Below are 16,076 nucleotides of genomic sequence, written 5' to 3'. Positions count from 1 at the left end.
TGTGCAGTCTATATAAACTACAATAGGTACACATGTGTTTTTATGTGTATATTTACATCCCACAATCTGCACCGTTTGTTTCTTACATTAGAGAGTGAGGGCAAAACAGAAATTGCTGTTCTACAAATCCAAGTATGATTTATTTTATTACTCCCTACTTCCTCCAGCCCTGGGGAAACAGAAGCATTGTACACAGAGAAAACATGCTGTTTCTTCTATATATGTGTGTGTTATTCTGAAAGAGAAGAGGGCTGAGTGGTAGGGTGTTGCATCATAGATGTATCCTGTGCGGTGTCCAGCATTGTACTCTGCATATTGTTGACTCACTCCTGGGCACTGGAACTGTGACTGGTTTAGGTTCTTAGCCCCTTGAGATACAGTTCATGCCAGATAACTGTGTGTGGCCATCTACAAGCAGGAGCAGTGCCCCGATCTGATTCTTGTAGCTGCAAACCCACTACATTTTGGAGAGTTGTGACAGTAGATAATCAAAGGGAGAGCGTTTTCTGAGGGAGTTAATGTTAGATGCCCAAGGGTTAATCAATGCAGCAATAGTTGTTACCTGTGTAATTGAAGAGGAATGCAGGGTCATAATGTTAAAACCCAACTCTCTGTTTTTATTTTCTTTCCTATATTTTAAATGTTTTCAGTTTAGAAACATTCAGAAGATTTTTTTTGGTTTTTGAAAACTAGCAGAGGTGGTTTAGTCAAAAACTTAGGTTTTGATATCTAGCAGAGTGTTGCTAAGCTGTTTTGGGCAATAGTGTAGATCTAGGCCAGATAGGGCTACTGTTAGCCACATATGGTTTTGTGTTGTGTATTGGTAATCTGTGGGGAGAAATGACTTCATGTGGTCATTGAGCAGGTTTTAAAGTGTATATGGTGAAAACATTGGCCAGTAGTAAATGTTTCTGTAATTCAGGGGTTTCATTAACTGTTCTGATTTACTCTTTGTCTTATAAGCCAAGTTGATGCATACTCATTTGGTGTGCAAAAAAACCAAAGTTCCACATTTTTCTGTAATAAGATAATGCATGCTAGTGAACATTTCTATTGTTGGCCAATCCCTGTACTTTTTTTGGTGAGAAAACATTTTAAAAAATGGTATATGACCTGAAGCTTCAACTCATCTTGTTTTGCTACAAAATTCTATATAAAATTACCCCATGGGAAATAAAGCAAAGTCTCCAGAGACCTCTAGTGTTTCCATTTAAAATCTGCAGTGGATCATCACATGCACAGCAAATACTGGAAAAAATATACCTTCTGGAAAAAGATTGAAAAGCAAACTGGTTCAGCAGAGGACAATTTACCATGCAGTTGAAATGGGTAGAGTTACAGGCAGCAGTCTAAAAGGATTTCCTAAAAAATAAATTAAAACAAAAAATAAAATAAAAATATGTTCAGGAAGGATTGAGATGTGAAGTGTTAGAGAGTTGTCCCATGGAAATGTGGTAGTTTTTGCATACAATCTCTTCTTTGTTTTCCCCTCAGAAAACAATATTAGTGACACCATTTGTCCAGGCTTTTTGAACGTGCTGCTAACGAACCCATATGTCTTGTTTCACACAGAGATGTTGCCAAGAATGCTTTGCTGCGCTGGCGTGCATTTATTTATTGGACATTCCTAGGAGTGTTTGATGCTGTGGTATTTTTCTTTGGTGCCTATTTCTTGTTTGAGAACACAATTGTGACCAGCAATGGACAGGTTAGTGTTGGATTTGATCAGTCAGAGGTAATTTTCTATAATGTCAAGTGCGCTATGAATATATTTTTAATCATTTTCTTCAAGATTTCCAGCACAGATAGTAACTGGGTTAGGAGTTATGGTGAGATAGATGGGTTATCTGTTCAGCAAAGTCTGAACTGTGCAATAGGAATTCTGGGTATCAGTAAACAGAGGCATAGGACTGGATACAATTTAGGAGAAATATGTATTTTAAATTCCAAATATTCCTTCAGAATTTACATAGTAACTTTTCTATTTCATGCCTAACGTGCATCTGATGAATATCTAATTAACATATCAAAGACTCTTGATAGAGTAGTTATGAATGATCATAAAAGAGCTTAAATGTAACAAGCTTTTTAATATTTTAATTATTTTTACATATGGCAGCTTAATATAATCTATCTCTACTTGCTTTGCAGTCACATGAATGCAAATTTTAAGAACTTTTGCATTTTATTTATTTTACCCATTGATATTTTGGTCTATTTTATTTGTGTGCTTTTTTTTCTTTTTGCTACTTGCTTCTCTTCCTATCCTCAGCTAATGACAACCAGCACTCACATGGTAAGACTATTGTGGATTTGTCATGATATCCATTTCATCTTTCACTGTTCTTTAATTAAACTGTTAAAGAGCAGTTAAATACTTTATATGGTTATTTCAAAACGTCACTTAAATTTATAGAAAGAAATGTTCTGTTTTGCTACTTTATAAGTACTTAAAGTATAAAGAACTTTCATAGAGTATAAGATAAATTAAGGTATGTGAGGTGTGGTAAAGAGCCATAAACTGAAAAAAAATGAGGTAGACTTTTTGCTTCCTTGCATTTTGTTATTTTGATCTATGCTTTTCTGTAATCTATGTTTTGTTGCTCTCTCTGCTATAGAAAATTTATTACAGTTTATGCTATAAAGTTGTTTGAATGGCTTTAGAAAAGACCCTCAAAGTGAGAGAAAATAAACTGGGCACAATCTTGTTGCCTGTATGTAATGTACAGATTTGCTAGTAATGTGTTATTCAAATATCATCAAATACCATCTTTGTGCATCTTGCAGGGAAATGAACTTCTAGTGTGTGAAAGAACACTTGTTAGGAAGAGCTTTTCTTAGGACTGAGGGGATTTCCCTAAGACATAAATGAACACTTCTTCTTCTGGTACCACTGTGTTCTCTGTTAGATGCCCAGGGAGGCTGTAGCGACACCATCCCTCAGGGTGCTCAAGGAAAGGTTGGGTGAGCTACTTGGGGACATGATTTAGTCAGTAATATAGGTGATAGGGGGACAGTTGGACTAGATGATCTTGGAGGTCTTTTCCAACCTTAATGATTCTATGTTCAAAACTCTGCACCAGCTTCTATTTATATTCCTGAAAATTAGACTTCTCATACCTGTACATGTTTTGTAAACTATTTGTACTGCAAATACTTTTAGTTCCTTAAAAAAAATCTAGGCTACTTCTGTTGCAGACAAAGGTCAAATAAAGATTGGAAGATTGGAAAGCTTTACCTCAACATTAAGCCATTATGGAAGAGGGGAAAGGTAGAAAGCAGGAAAGGGGATAAAAGGGCCAATAGTAACACTAATACCATCAGTGATGTAAGGTGATTCAGGTTAGGTTCCACATAATTAAAATGGGTTCTGAAGCAAAAATTCCGAATTCTTCTTTCCCTCTGAAAATTAACTGATTGCCACGGTTGCTAAATTAGGAAAAAATTGAAGAAAGTCAATTTATTTCACTTAGTCCAACACAGGCATCAATATAAAATTAACATCCCATTAAGTCTGCTTCCAAAGATATCCACTCCAGGATGCTTCTCAGTATTTACAACTTCTGCTTGCTGTAGAGGGATGTTACTAGGATAGTGGAGAGACAGTGCTGAGATTCACTTCATAAAGGCCTGCCTCACTCATTTCCTGGTGAAGAAAACTAAGGTGCCAAAGATCACTCCCTTATTTGTTATTAATTGGTGTTATGTTGTGTGTGGTGTTCCACTTTGGATATGACATAGTTGGTGGTATAAGAATGTATAGTCAGAGACCAACTACATAGAGAAGGTAAGGCGAAGAGAAGGCACTGTAGAAGTGATTGCAGATTGTAAATGCCACCTTAGTTTACCCATACAGTAAGATGTATTTCCAGTGTGCTTTTTTAATCTTAACATCTGATGCCAAGTGGATTAAATAGCGACATGGAAGGTACAACAAATACAGTCACAGAAGGAGGGGCAGAAGTCTTGGATAAACTGGGAGCAGAACATAGAAAAATATTTGTTAATAAATGAAGTGTTGACAAACTGAGTTACAAAAGAATGATTCGTAGCCTGAAGACATGAGTAGTATCTTGAGATAGTCAGTCCCATATTGCTCTGCTTGACCTTTCTCTGTGCCAAATTAGCAGCCTTAATGAGTCTGGTGTCCCTGTGCTATGACCTCATTTTCTCATCCAATAAGTTGAGGAGGGGAAGGATTTGGTTGTAGTCCAGTGCTTTCTCTCTAGCCCGAGAAACAGAGAGAGGGGAAGATTGTTCGAACTTTTTCATTTAATCTAGCAGCTTTTGTTGGAAATAAGGACACATCTGCTCAGTATGCAGAAACTTAGACTGACACTGGGCTCTCCAAGAGGTGCCAGACATGGCACAAGAGTCTTGTAAATCTTGACTGGCAGTAGAAAGTCAGTAAACATTTGCATAATTTGAAGTTCCTGGACCAGAGGCCTGTCTCTTCTTCTAAAATAGTGTCCCAGCTCTGTTGCTGACTTTCCCAACGTTTCTCTGAATCCTGAACTTGGTCATCTCAGCTGCCACAGTCTGTGCAATCCTCCATGACCATATTCACCACTTGTTCTTCCCTCCAGCAGCATTAAGAATCATTTCTGCCCACCTGAAAAGCTGAAGTCTTTTTATTTCATGACACAGGTGGGGTGAGAAGCAGCCACGATTCAAAAGTGTTTTCCCCTAAAAAATATAGACATTTATTTACTTATGTAGCTTTGATGGTTATCACATCCTTCCTTGTACTGTCGCTCAGCTGTATAACCAGCTGTTGAACCTCTGAGAAACCATGGAACACCAAGGACAGCGGGGGAGACAGACACAGAAAGGATGATGTTTAGGAAGAGTGATGAAATTCTTGCAGTTTGTTTGTAAATCTCAGTGATTTGTTAACTCTGCTACGGCTCTTTTTTTAAAGAAACATACCTGTGTACTTCAGGTTGAACACGTTGGTTGTGGGTTATTTCCTGGCTGTGTGAAATGCACACACAAGGGTGAGGAACCCAAACCAACTCCCACTGGATAGATCATGTCAGAATTCAGGATTGTTGCTTAAGCGTCAGTACCCGATACAAAGCAGCACGTAGCTTTGAGAGGTTTATTCTGGGCAAGTCATGAAGTAGTGGACAGTATTACCTACAACTGCTTTGGACCATTTTTTATAGATGTTTGGAAACTGGACCTTTGGGACACTGGTGTTTACTGTGCTTGTATTCACGGTGACATTGAAGGTAAGGTGTGCTGTATGTTACCCACCAAAACTCCCCTACAGCTTTCCTTCTCCCTGCTGCTTGCTCATATCGATATCCCTCTATGGCCACGTGTGCCATATTAGTTTAAAACCAGATTTAAATTAGTTTAAAGACAAATTTTGCTCTCTGTGCCTTCTTAACCGCGCTGCAAGTTGGAAAAAATGGGTTTTAGCTAATTCTCTGTAAAATCCCTTTTTAAATTTTTTTCCAAAGGGTGTCATTTCCTTTCATCCCCTGCTAAGTATTCTGTGGCTGCTAGATAGTAATAACACCGTATAATCTCGTTTGGTGGTTCTTTTTCAGCTTGCACTAGATACACATTATTGGACATGGATAAATCACTTCATGATCTGGGGATCACTGGTATTCTACATTATCTTTTCTCTGCTCTGGGGAGGAATTATTTGGTATGAACCCTAATATAAATTGCATTGCAAATGTTATTTCAGAAACAGTTGTTAAAAAGTTGTTATATATTTCCCTCTTCTTTTTGTCCCAAACAGAATAAAATTTATCTTTCATGTATTGCTGAGTTCCCAATAGCAGTCATGTTTTAAACACAGCAGTAATGGCCATTACAGAACACTCGGCTCTTGCACTGAATAGCTGCTAAAATACTCTTAGAGAAGACAGCAGAGAGAAGAGTATCAGTAGCATTAGTCCAAGGGTTGGCTCAGGTAGCTGAGGCTGACTGGCTGAGGCAAGATGTCACAGAATATGTCATGTTTGTGCAGGCTGGGGCTAGCCACCCATCTACTCACCCTCTTTTGGAGGGATATGAAGAAGAGCGTGCTCAGTGAGCCTGACTTTGATGATACACACAAACAAATGTATGATGGGAAGTGATAGGTGGGACACTGAGAGGTGGTAAATATCTGGGGCAAGATATGGAGTTTTGTGGAAGAACATGAACAGGTTAAGAATATAACTAAGTTTATCTTTGCAAGGGAGAAGTGGCTTTGGGGGGAGGACAGCATAGTAGTTCCCACAGCATGGAAGACTTGAGATAGGCTGTTCCCTCTAGTCAGGGAATGTTTACATCTCCTTTGGAGAAAACTGGGATGACTGAACTCCCACAAACTGGGAAGCTGAACCCACAGTATTTCATCACTGTCACAGTTTTTATATTTAACATTGGCAGTCTTTGCTTTGTGAATTGAAGTCTAATACCTATTTAATGTTTTCCCTCCTAGGCCTTTTCTCAATTATCAGAGGATGTATTATGTGTTCATGCAAATGCTGTCTAGTGGTCCTGCATGGCTGGGTATAATTCTGCTCATAACTGTCAGCCTTCTTCCAGATGTTCTCAAGAAGGTCTTATGCAGGCAGTTGTGGCCTACAGCAACAGAAAGAATCCAGGTAACAATATTTTTCTTTATGAAATTAGTTTTTTTTGTATCACAAGTCTGTAGTAATTAGACCTCTTTGAGGCTTAGAGGCAAGGTTAGAACAGAGGTTCCCCACCGGTGGTGTGTATCATGGGCAGTATACTAGCCACTCCTGAGCAGGAGCATGAAAGCAGCTGCCTGTTATTTACGTGGTGGTATTTACCTGAACCCGGGGGCAGCTCCTGTGCCTCCCTACCAGCCACCACAGGGAAATCAGCTGGTGAGGATGGTGGGAGGCAGGTCTATGGCTCAATGTGATTCCTGACTTGAGGAGATAAAAGGAGTAAAGGGGTTGGGGTCTCAGTGAGGATTTGTAGGAGACACATTGGCCTGGACAGCAGTTCTTCCTGCTGTTGTGGTGTATTCAGAAGTACTGCATGCACCCCCGAACTGAAGTGATTACCTTTCATACTGAGTCATTCTCTGCATAAATGAAGTCTAAATAAATAAATGAATCTAAAGTGGAAAATGAGCTATGATAAACTAAACTCAGAATGAAACTGGTAGGAAGGTAGGAATGAAACATGATTTTATTGAAATCACCTTTAAAGCAGGGATTTGCACAAGCAGTTGCAATCCTGTACCAAGGGACTCTACAGCTGCATTTGTGCTTATTATTAATTAAAGCCAGAATGTATATACTTAAAGTAAACATGATGTATATATAGTATGTTGGTAAGGAGTATGTATTAAATTCATGCCAACATTTGTGTTGCATGATCTGTGCAATACAATACTTCCTTATCAGCTATTTTGTACTGATGCTGTGCCTGTTAAAAAAACACATTTATTAAAACTTAGTCATTTGTTAGTAATTTTTTTTCTTTTTTGTATTTCAACTTCCATTTTGCCTGTTTTGATACACTACCTCTACATAAATGTGCCTTGCTGTGATAATGGGAAGAGTATTTTAAAATCTATTGTCACCTCTTTTCTGATAAGCCTGAAAGGAGAAACATTGTGTAAATAAAGATTTGCTCTGTTGAGGCTGAAAGGGACGTCAGGTTCTGTGGGATGCGGGGTACTATTCTGGGGCAACAAACCAACCCCAGTGGAAAATCTTACCTGAATTTTTGACTCAACAAACTTCCATATATTATAAATTTTAGAAGGACAGCAGAGATGTTGAGCCTGAAACTTAATTTTTACTCCCCTTTTCAGCTCATCAGTTGCCACTTTTAGGTTTAAAGTAGTGAGTTACCAGTGACACTGTGTTGTGGTTAGTTAGCAGTTTGGTGTTTATTTGAGAAGATACTTTGCATAAAGAGGAAAGTAATTAAGAAACTGTACTTCCCAGGAAAGTGCAGTTTCCTCTTTGCAAAGGTAAAACATTGTCCTCTTGTATTTGCAAAGCAAAGCCCCTTGCCATCACTTTGAGTTCCTTGAATGTGCAGTTCTGAAAATGCCCCACCTCAGAGTAGAGATTAGCAGAAGAGCACTCCCAGTCAGTCAGCATTTAGCATCTCCCTATTTTGGTATCTTTAATGGATGTCTCTTTGCCATATATGCTGCATGTGGAAGAAGTTGATCTCAGCATAGGTTCTGCATGCCACATGTAGAAGTCTAGAGAGAGAATGTGGGTGGGTTAATGCAAAGAAACAAACCAGCAAACAAAAGCCTCTGGCAAAGGTATTGCTGCATTTCTGACAGACACTGTGTATAGTGCTGGAAAATGAATCCATTGTAGAGCAGACTTTGGGCTTAACACTGGCAATATTCTTTTTTTTTTAACATTTAGTAGAAAATCTTTGACTTTTAACCAGATATATCCCTTGTGTTTCTTCTTCCCTCTCTTTGTTTCTTCCTGTCTTCCAACCTGCTTTGCCTAAATAACTGCTACCTTGCTTTAAACATAAATGATGTGCACGGTTGCTTCCTACAATCTTCTGGGGAAATCAGACTAAACATCAGTGCCTTTCTGTTGAGCAGTCCACCATCTTTATGCTTTCTCAGACTTCAAGCAGTCTAAGTTTCTAATGGAACAAAAGGTGACTTTTTTCTGCCTTTCTGCATGCTTGGCCATTTCATTCAAAGGACAGTAAAAAGTTTTATCATCAGAAGTTATTTACCCTGCTCATTATCTCCATTCCTGATTCACCTCCACTACATTGTGAAGAATACTTCTTACTGTAATTTTTCCCTCTGTATATCTCAAAGATTCCGTGAATCCTTGTCATAAGCTGTCACTCTCACTATCATTTTTGTCCCTGAATTTTCCATAACATTCCTGCCTGGAGAATCTGGGGTTCTTAGATCCTCAACTGGGGCTGTCTGTAGGCGAACGCACGGCGTGCTTGCATTGTACCTGAGTAAATGGAACAGTTGCCACACAAAGAAGTGATCATTCCAATTTGTGCTGATGTTACTAGTGTAATACAGAAAACGTGGGACTGGAAGCCATGAAGTAATCTTTGGAATATCTTACTGTATCTGCTCTGCTGGGATATTAGAAAATCCAGCTTTTTTTACAAGAAGTTATTTCCAGTGTGCACTTTGAAACTGAGCTTTCTTTCTATTCCATTTTATGAAATCCTGTGCTCCTTTCTAGAAAGAAACAGTTCAAGGTCCAGAAGCATATGACAATTTAATATTAAAGTAGGAGGAATGCTAGTAAACCTTGTAAAATGCTAGTAAATTCCTCCTACGGTCTGCAAGAAAGCTCCTTTTGACTTAAGACTCAGAGACTGTTGGTTTCCATTGCAGATTTTGTATCTATTTCTTAACTGGTTAAAGTAAAAAATAAGTTTGCTCTTTCTTTTCCCCTTGGAAAGCATGCAGCCAATAAAACTGACTGTATTGACGTAAGCCACGGGATAAAAACAGGAAAAAAAAACCCACTATTGAAAATTCTAGCTAAAATTGGCTTTTAAGTGCCTCAGGATTGGCTTGAACTGAACTTTCTAAGCAATAATTTTTAAACTTACTGTATTCCTGTAAGCTATTTTACTTTTTTGGTCATAAAAAGGGCTTCTGGAACAGTTGAAAAAATTAACAGAGTACGAACAGCCACCTCCCAGGTGACTAAATTAATTCTCCTCAGGCAGTAAGATTGCATAAAGCCTTTGAAGCCATTCCTACACTTGTAAATTTTTCACTTATTTGAGTCACTCCAGTGTGTGGTGGGTATTTGTTTGCCATCATTATCAGGCAGAGGCTTTTTAAACATTCCAGATCTAATTTAGGGGTGGGGGGGGTGTGTGTGGGGGGGTGAGGGTGGTGTTTGAGAGATCTTCAGTGCTGTATATATATACACACACACACGTATGTATGTGTGCACATACATACATATATGTACATTCAAGTATATGTACATATATGTGCATGTATATTTATATATATACACACACACATGTATGAACTGTTTTCTTTCTTGGGCTAAACCATTAATTCTGCAAAAGCTTTGGAGGAATCTGTTGTCTTTTGGTAATTTCGGTCAAATTCTGCTTGTGTCTTGTACACATCCTGGTGACTCTTCGGCTCAATGAAACAAGCTGAATTTTGTGCTTGAACTGGAAATTGTGCAGCTGTGAGGTTTCTTCCAGCCTTGCCTTTTCAAAAGCAATCTACATTAATTGATTATATTTCCTCTCTCTTTATTCTGCCCTCGTTGCCATCAGAAGCTCAGCAGCTCTGTCAATGGAAAATAGAAGCTCACTTTAAATTATCCTCTTCTCGAGTTTATAATTGTCACTTTGACTGACAGCGTTCCGCCAGCCCCAAATATTTTGTAGCTGAAATGCTGGGTGTTTTGGTTCTGAGCTGTAAATAACTGCTGTGCTTTCATCCCTTTTAAGACATAATTTTTCTTTTTCTCTTCTGACTGATGTTTTTTCACTCCACTTTCACCTTGGTCCCAAGATCAGCCCACCAGCCTTGTTGGGAGATCGCTGCCCTGTGCTGCACTTGGGGATACCCAAAGGGGTCCTTTTGCCTGGGCATTCATCATTCTTTAGCTCCCCAGTGGGTGTAGCTGCTGTAGAACAATGGCACGGTGCTCTTAGAAAGCTGGTCACCAGCACACTGTTGCCTTTGTCACACTTTGTCTCCTCTTCTACAGGAAACAAAGAATGGGATGTTGCAGTTGCAATATTTGAATCCCTCAGAAGGAGTTACCGTAGTAACCCCCCTGCCCTCTCTCCCTGTGGGGTAATGACTGAGCTGTAAGCCAGCCATCATTAGCACTGGCCCCCTCACCTCCCCTCCCTGTGTAGCGCTCCCTTTAGTCTGCCAGTTGTTGTGGGGGTAGTGTAGTGGGACGACCGCCCCTTAATTTGGAATCGATTTCTCCCAATCATATCAGAGTCACCTCTCCCACTGAGCACAGGTTGCTGTCAGGGGGGCAAGACACGCAGCCCACGGTACTCAGTTGTAGGACAGTTAGGTGCTTTTGAGAGTATTTTTAAGAGTTCAAACTCGAACTAAAAAGATCCCCAAAGGATTTTTGAGAGAGCTTTTCAGTGACATATATTTATATACACACATACACATATATACCCACCAGTATATGTATAGATATGTGCATGTATATATAGATTTACTTTTAGATAGCTAGAGAGTGCACATTTGCAGGGGCATATAGTGACAGGACAAGGGGCAATGGCCTTAAGCTGAAGGAGGGTAGCATTAGGTTAGACATCAGGAATAAGTTCCTCCCTGTGAGGGCAGTGAGGCCCTGGCACAGGCTGCACAGAGAAGCTGTGGCTGCCCCCTCCCTGGCAGTGTTCAAGGCTGGGTTGGATGGGGCTTTGGGCAACCTGGGCTAGTGGAGGGTGTCCCTGCCCATGGCACAGGGGTGGAACTAGATAGGCTTTGGGGTCCCTCCCAACACAACCCTCTCTATAATTCTACTATTAACCTCAGGACAAAGAAATCAAAACCCTGGTTTATGCTGGCGAACCTCTCTCCTTTTTAAGTCTGTTAGAAAATCTGTCACACTTACAGGACATTGTTACAGTAGTTACATTTATACCACATGGTGCAATTTACTCACATTTCCCTCTTGTGCTCAGCAAGAGTCTCACTGTTTTTCCTCATCCTTGCAGAAGAGTGTGAGACATAAAACAGCCCTAAATGCACTGGCGAACAGCGATGGGCCACTTCTTGAAGGAAATCTTTCAGCTTCCGAGCCATAATTAGATCAAAGCTAGGTAACAGTACTGTACGTGTTGCCAGTTTGGATTAATTTCTCTTGGTGAACTGTGCTATTGACAAATCAACTGTTTCCTCCAGAGTTTTTGATGTACTTTATCAAAAGTGATGTAAAATGATTATGTTTTACTTGGAGAGCCTAGTTATTGCAAGAGATGTTCCATGCCACAGGTAAGATCTTTTTGTTTCAGATGCTTCCTCGTGTAAGGCCAAACAATCAGTCAATCAATATACCCCTGGTAAAGCCCCATGAATGCTGCAGCTGTTACTGCAGAGCGAACTCAGGTTGCACCGCGGTGTAGAATACGTAAAGACAGCAGTTTATCCATTGTCTCTCCTGCTCTTGAACACATGTATGGACCAAACGCAGACAGAAGGAGAGGAAGAAAGCCCTAGAAAAGGAAGTGAGGTACTTGGGAATAGACCCTTGGGTCAGGAGACTGGGGCTGTGTATCTGACAGGATCATCCACAGTAACATGTTCTGCGTCACTGCGCTGCTGCCTCGGATCCAGAGAGGGGCGCGGTGACCTTGCCAGATACCTGAGACAGCAGCAGGAGTGCTGAGCTCCTACAGCCTCCAGGTTAGGGCAGCAGCACACACGTTGCTTTACATCCTCTCCTTGCCACACCACCGATCACACGAACAACTATGAGTACAAAGGTAACTGTTTACTCACATTCCCCCCGGATGCTCTATCTGCTCCAGTCCCTTCCTGCTCTCCAGAGATCAAAAGCAGCACATGGGAAGGTGGGAAGTACCGGTATACGAAGGGGACAGGTGCACTGTGATGTGCAGCTGCAGCGCTTCGAGGTAGCTGAGGGGTGCTTTCAATTTACTTGTAATGACTGCTAGACAAGAGGCAGTAGAAAGCCCCAGCCTTCGTGAGGAGCTTCAGGCCTGGCAGATTGAAAGCATTTGCCTTGGAGCTCTGGGAAGAAAAAACCTGATTCCATTTTTTTAGGAATACCTGTGGTACCTAAAATGCTTCACTGCCTAGCTGCAAGATAGGAAAGGTGGTTACCCTACAGTGTATGTCTAATTCCCCTGACATTTCCTAAACAAAGCCTGCTAATCTGTTACCTGATTAGCTTCCTTTCTCTGTGTTAATGTCGGTGTTTGGTCTATATGTGTGTTTAAAAGGACCTCTACTAATGAGCAGGTGGGTAGAGTTTGCTCCAAGAGTAACTGTTGTAAGAGAGCTTTCTGAATGCGAGAGCGAGAGCGGTGCTTCCAGCTTGTGATTGACTGTAATCTGTAATAAATGTAATCTTAAATCTCAGCCCAGCTTCTGTTAAGCTGCATCATTAATATTTTGTGATTTTTGTCCCTTCTGCTACTGTGTTGCTGTTAAGAGGGAAGGAGGGAGGGGGTGATAAAGGATAGAGGATTAACTGGTTTATGTAGCTTTCCTGGGGAGAGTGAGTGGTAACACTGATTTCAGTCACGCTTAGGATGCATTTGTATCTTAACTACCCTCACGTTGGCTTCACACCGCTGTACCTGCAAATTACACACATTTAGTGTGAAGAATTAGCTCATTTTTCTTGTAGTTTTTACACGTGACCTGGAGCCCTGTCATGCAGCCATGGCGTTACTATAGTCCTGGGTGTTTCCTGAGCAGAAGCACTGATTCCATGGTACAGATGGATTTTAATGGACAATGAGGCCAGGGTAGAGTAGTGATGTGTAGTATCAATTGGCTGCATAGATGCTGTGTTTAACCTAAGAAAGTCCAAAATCAGATACTGCTTAGAAGTACAAAGCAAATGTGTTAAACCTCTGGAATATTGATCTATTGGCACAAACTGACTGTCAAGAATTCCCTGTCTTTTGAAGTGTGGGGCAGAGCACGTGAATCTGGTCTATATTACAACTCCCTTTAAGAAATCCTAACTGGAAAAAGTTGAGGTAAAAATACGTAGCAGGAGAAACTGCAGAATGAAATATAAACCTGATTGAAACCAATTCAACTTGCAGTCGGTCCTCTGTGTCCTCATCTGTTCCCCGGAGAGCCCGTTACGAGGGTTAGAGGTTGGCTGTAAAGCCATGCCTGGTTCTGTAGGTCTTCATATAAAAGCAGTTGATTTGCTCAGTAACGTGCAGGTTTATACCTTTGCACGAACCAAAGAGCCAGAGCGGTGATACCAAGGGCACAGTGGCCCTCTGAAAGGGCACAGCTGGGGACTTTTAGCTCCAAAATCATCTATTTACTGTGCCTTTGGCTCTTTTCCCTTCTCACAGAATGCATCGAGGCACTGTCAGGAGCACATCTCGGAGTTCACACCTCTCGCCTGTCTGAAGAGCCCAGGATACAGGAGCAGCGACTGCAGCAATTCCCCAGCAAGAAGGTCTAATTCTCATTCTAAAAAAATGATGTTTACGCACTGGAGAGGCGTTGATTATTCAGTACTTCCATCTGTCTTTGGCTACTCAAATAAGCATTGCCGCTCCAGTGCGGGCTACCGCTGCGGTGGGTCAGGTTTGGAAACGTCTGTATGACAAGAACACCAAGTCAAGCCTTTAAAAAACTGTATTTTTGTTTATTTCTTTTTTTCAGGAAACAAACATGTCACAGAAATATATTAAACTATATGTGGCTTTTGCTGTCTGAGGTAATGTTCAGACAAACAGGATCAAGAGCTAGAAGTACGAACCCTTCCAGGCCAGCAGGCCTCTTTTTATGTTTTGAACTACTGGAGCAATGAACAATCTGCACAGTCTGGTACTGTGAGACTGGTAGCACTAAAAATTCTCTTCATCCTGTGTCAAGACTTTTGTGCATTTCCTGCTTCTGTCATCTCTAGTCGTTTTCTTTGGTACCTGAAGGGTAGAGTTTCAGTCAGTGACCTACATTTTGAGATCAACAGTTTTGATTTTCCAGCCAGGAGCAATGACCTCAGTTATCTCCAGTGAAAGTCTCCTAGAGTATCTCTTAACGAGTGCGGTTTCTGATTTTCCTCTGTCCTTTCTCTTTCTTTGCTCTCTCTGTAGAACAAACTGGTGTTTCCTCTGTGCAAATCTGCTTTCAAGAAACACTCTCTAATGTTCACTTCCTTGTAAGTGGCCAAATCAGGGCTGTGTCTGGTTTTCCCTTAGCTTTCCCCCGTAGAAAGCTAGGCAAGGCGCTGTGTGTGGAGTGCGTGCGCGCTGTGTGAAGTCAGGTTGGCTGTTCAGTAGGTAAATCGCCACCAACGCCGATACCCACCCAAACCCCTTGTGCCGAAAAGGTCTTTGCGAACCTGCCCGAGGTGCAGATTGCCCAGCGCTCCCGCTTCCCGTCCCCGGGGCTGTAAAACGCGGGTAGGGGCAAGTCTTACACATTGGGCTTTTGGCACCTCCCTCCCTGCTCTCCTTAAAAGAAGAAAAGCTTTTATTTTCCAAATCTGCATCTCCTGCCACCTGGATTTATCCTCTTAGATACTATTGTGTGTGTGTGTCTGTGTACTGGCTATCGGCCTGGCTGTTGTATCGCAAAGCACGGCACCATCACCTTGTGGGAGCAAACCACGAGGTGGCACACGGCTGTTGGCCAACAGGTGACCTGTAGCTGTGATACAGGGACCAGGGGGGCTGCAAGGATTCCGTGTGGATTGCTCTGAGGGTGACAGCCAACTTGCACTTCTGTTTCCTTTGCTACGTGTACGTTACCTTGCGCTCATTCAGCTCTTAGCTGTGCCCTTGTCTCGTTCCTTTCGTCCAGTGTTTTATTTCGGGGTGCAAAAATATCCGAAGGAGTAATCAGACTGCAGCTGCACTGGGTAACAACCAGTCATTAAACACCTCTGGGAGGATGTTAGCTAAAAATTATGGCAACGTGGAAACAAAACGTTTGGCGTCAGAGCCACGGCCTTTCCTGGAAGACCTGGCCAAGACATTGCTAGTTGTCTTTTGAGTGGACTAGAGTGGCAGAGGAAAATGAATTCTGATTTCATGTTTTCAAAAGAAAAACCCAAACAGAGGGAAAATAGTTTACTTACCAACTTGCTTTTCAGTAACACTCAGCTTACTGGAAAAGTTCCTCACGATATTCCGAGTGATTTTTGCATTAAACAAACAGTGGAGTGTGACTAAAATCCCCGGGGACGAGCAGAGGTGGTGAAGCGAGTTGTGAGATTCTCAGTATACCAAAGATAAGAGCGTTACAAAAAGCCTAACGGTGAGCACCACCCGTGTAAGGTAGTTCTACCATGTCACATGTAGCACTTTTCCGTTTCAGAGAATGTCCTCGTTAGCAGTACCACGCTGAAATACAGGCACACGTGCGTGGGTGTGTGTACATGCAC

At 41.3% G+C, this 16,076-nt stretch overlaps 1 protein-coding gene across 2 annotated transcripts in view; it reads left to right on the top strand.

Moving 5' to 3' along the window:
- ATP11A (ATPase phospholipid transporting 11A) overlaps positions 1-14,292 on the top strand; it is a gene marked incomplete at both ends in the record, with an annotated part of 124,179 nt that extends 109,887 nt beyond the window's left edge. The window contains 5 exons of one of the 2 annotated variants that reach the window (XM_084267121.1): positions 1,573-1,708; positions 5,169-5,234; positions 5,559-5,662; positions 6,449-6,614; positions 14,035-14,292. In XM_084267121.1, coding sequence (XP_084123247.1) covers positions 1,573-1,708; positions 5,169-5,234; positions 5,559-5,662; positions 6,449-6,614; positions 14,035-14,292 — 730 coding nt within the window. Of the gene's footprint in view, positions 1-1,572; positions 1,709-5,168; positions 5,235-5,558; positions 5,663-6,448; positions 6,615-8,542; positions 8,621-14,034 lie in introns of those variants that run through there. The other variant, XM_084267122.1, reaches the window with a different exon arrangement.
- Between the last annotated feature and the right edge of the window lie 1,784 nt (positions 14,293-16,076).

This window comes from Gallinula chloropus (assembly GCF_964237585.1).
Source record: "Gallinula chloropus genome assembly, chromosome: 1".
NCBI classification, from domain to species: Eukaryota; Metazoa; Chordata; class Aves; order Gruiformes; family Rallidae; genus Gallinula; species Gallinula chloropus.
The sequence above is the reverse complement of the archived record's forward strand: the minus strand, read 5'-3'. Positions and strand labels throughout refer to the sequence as shown.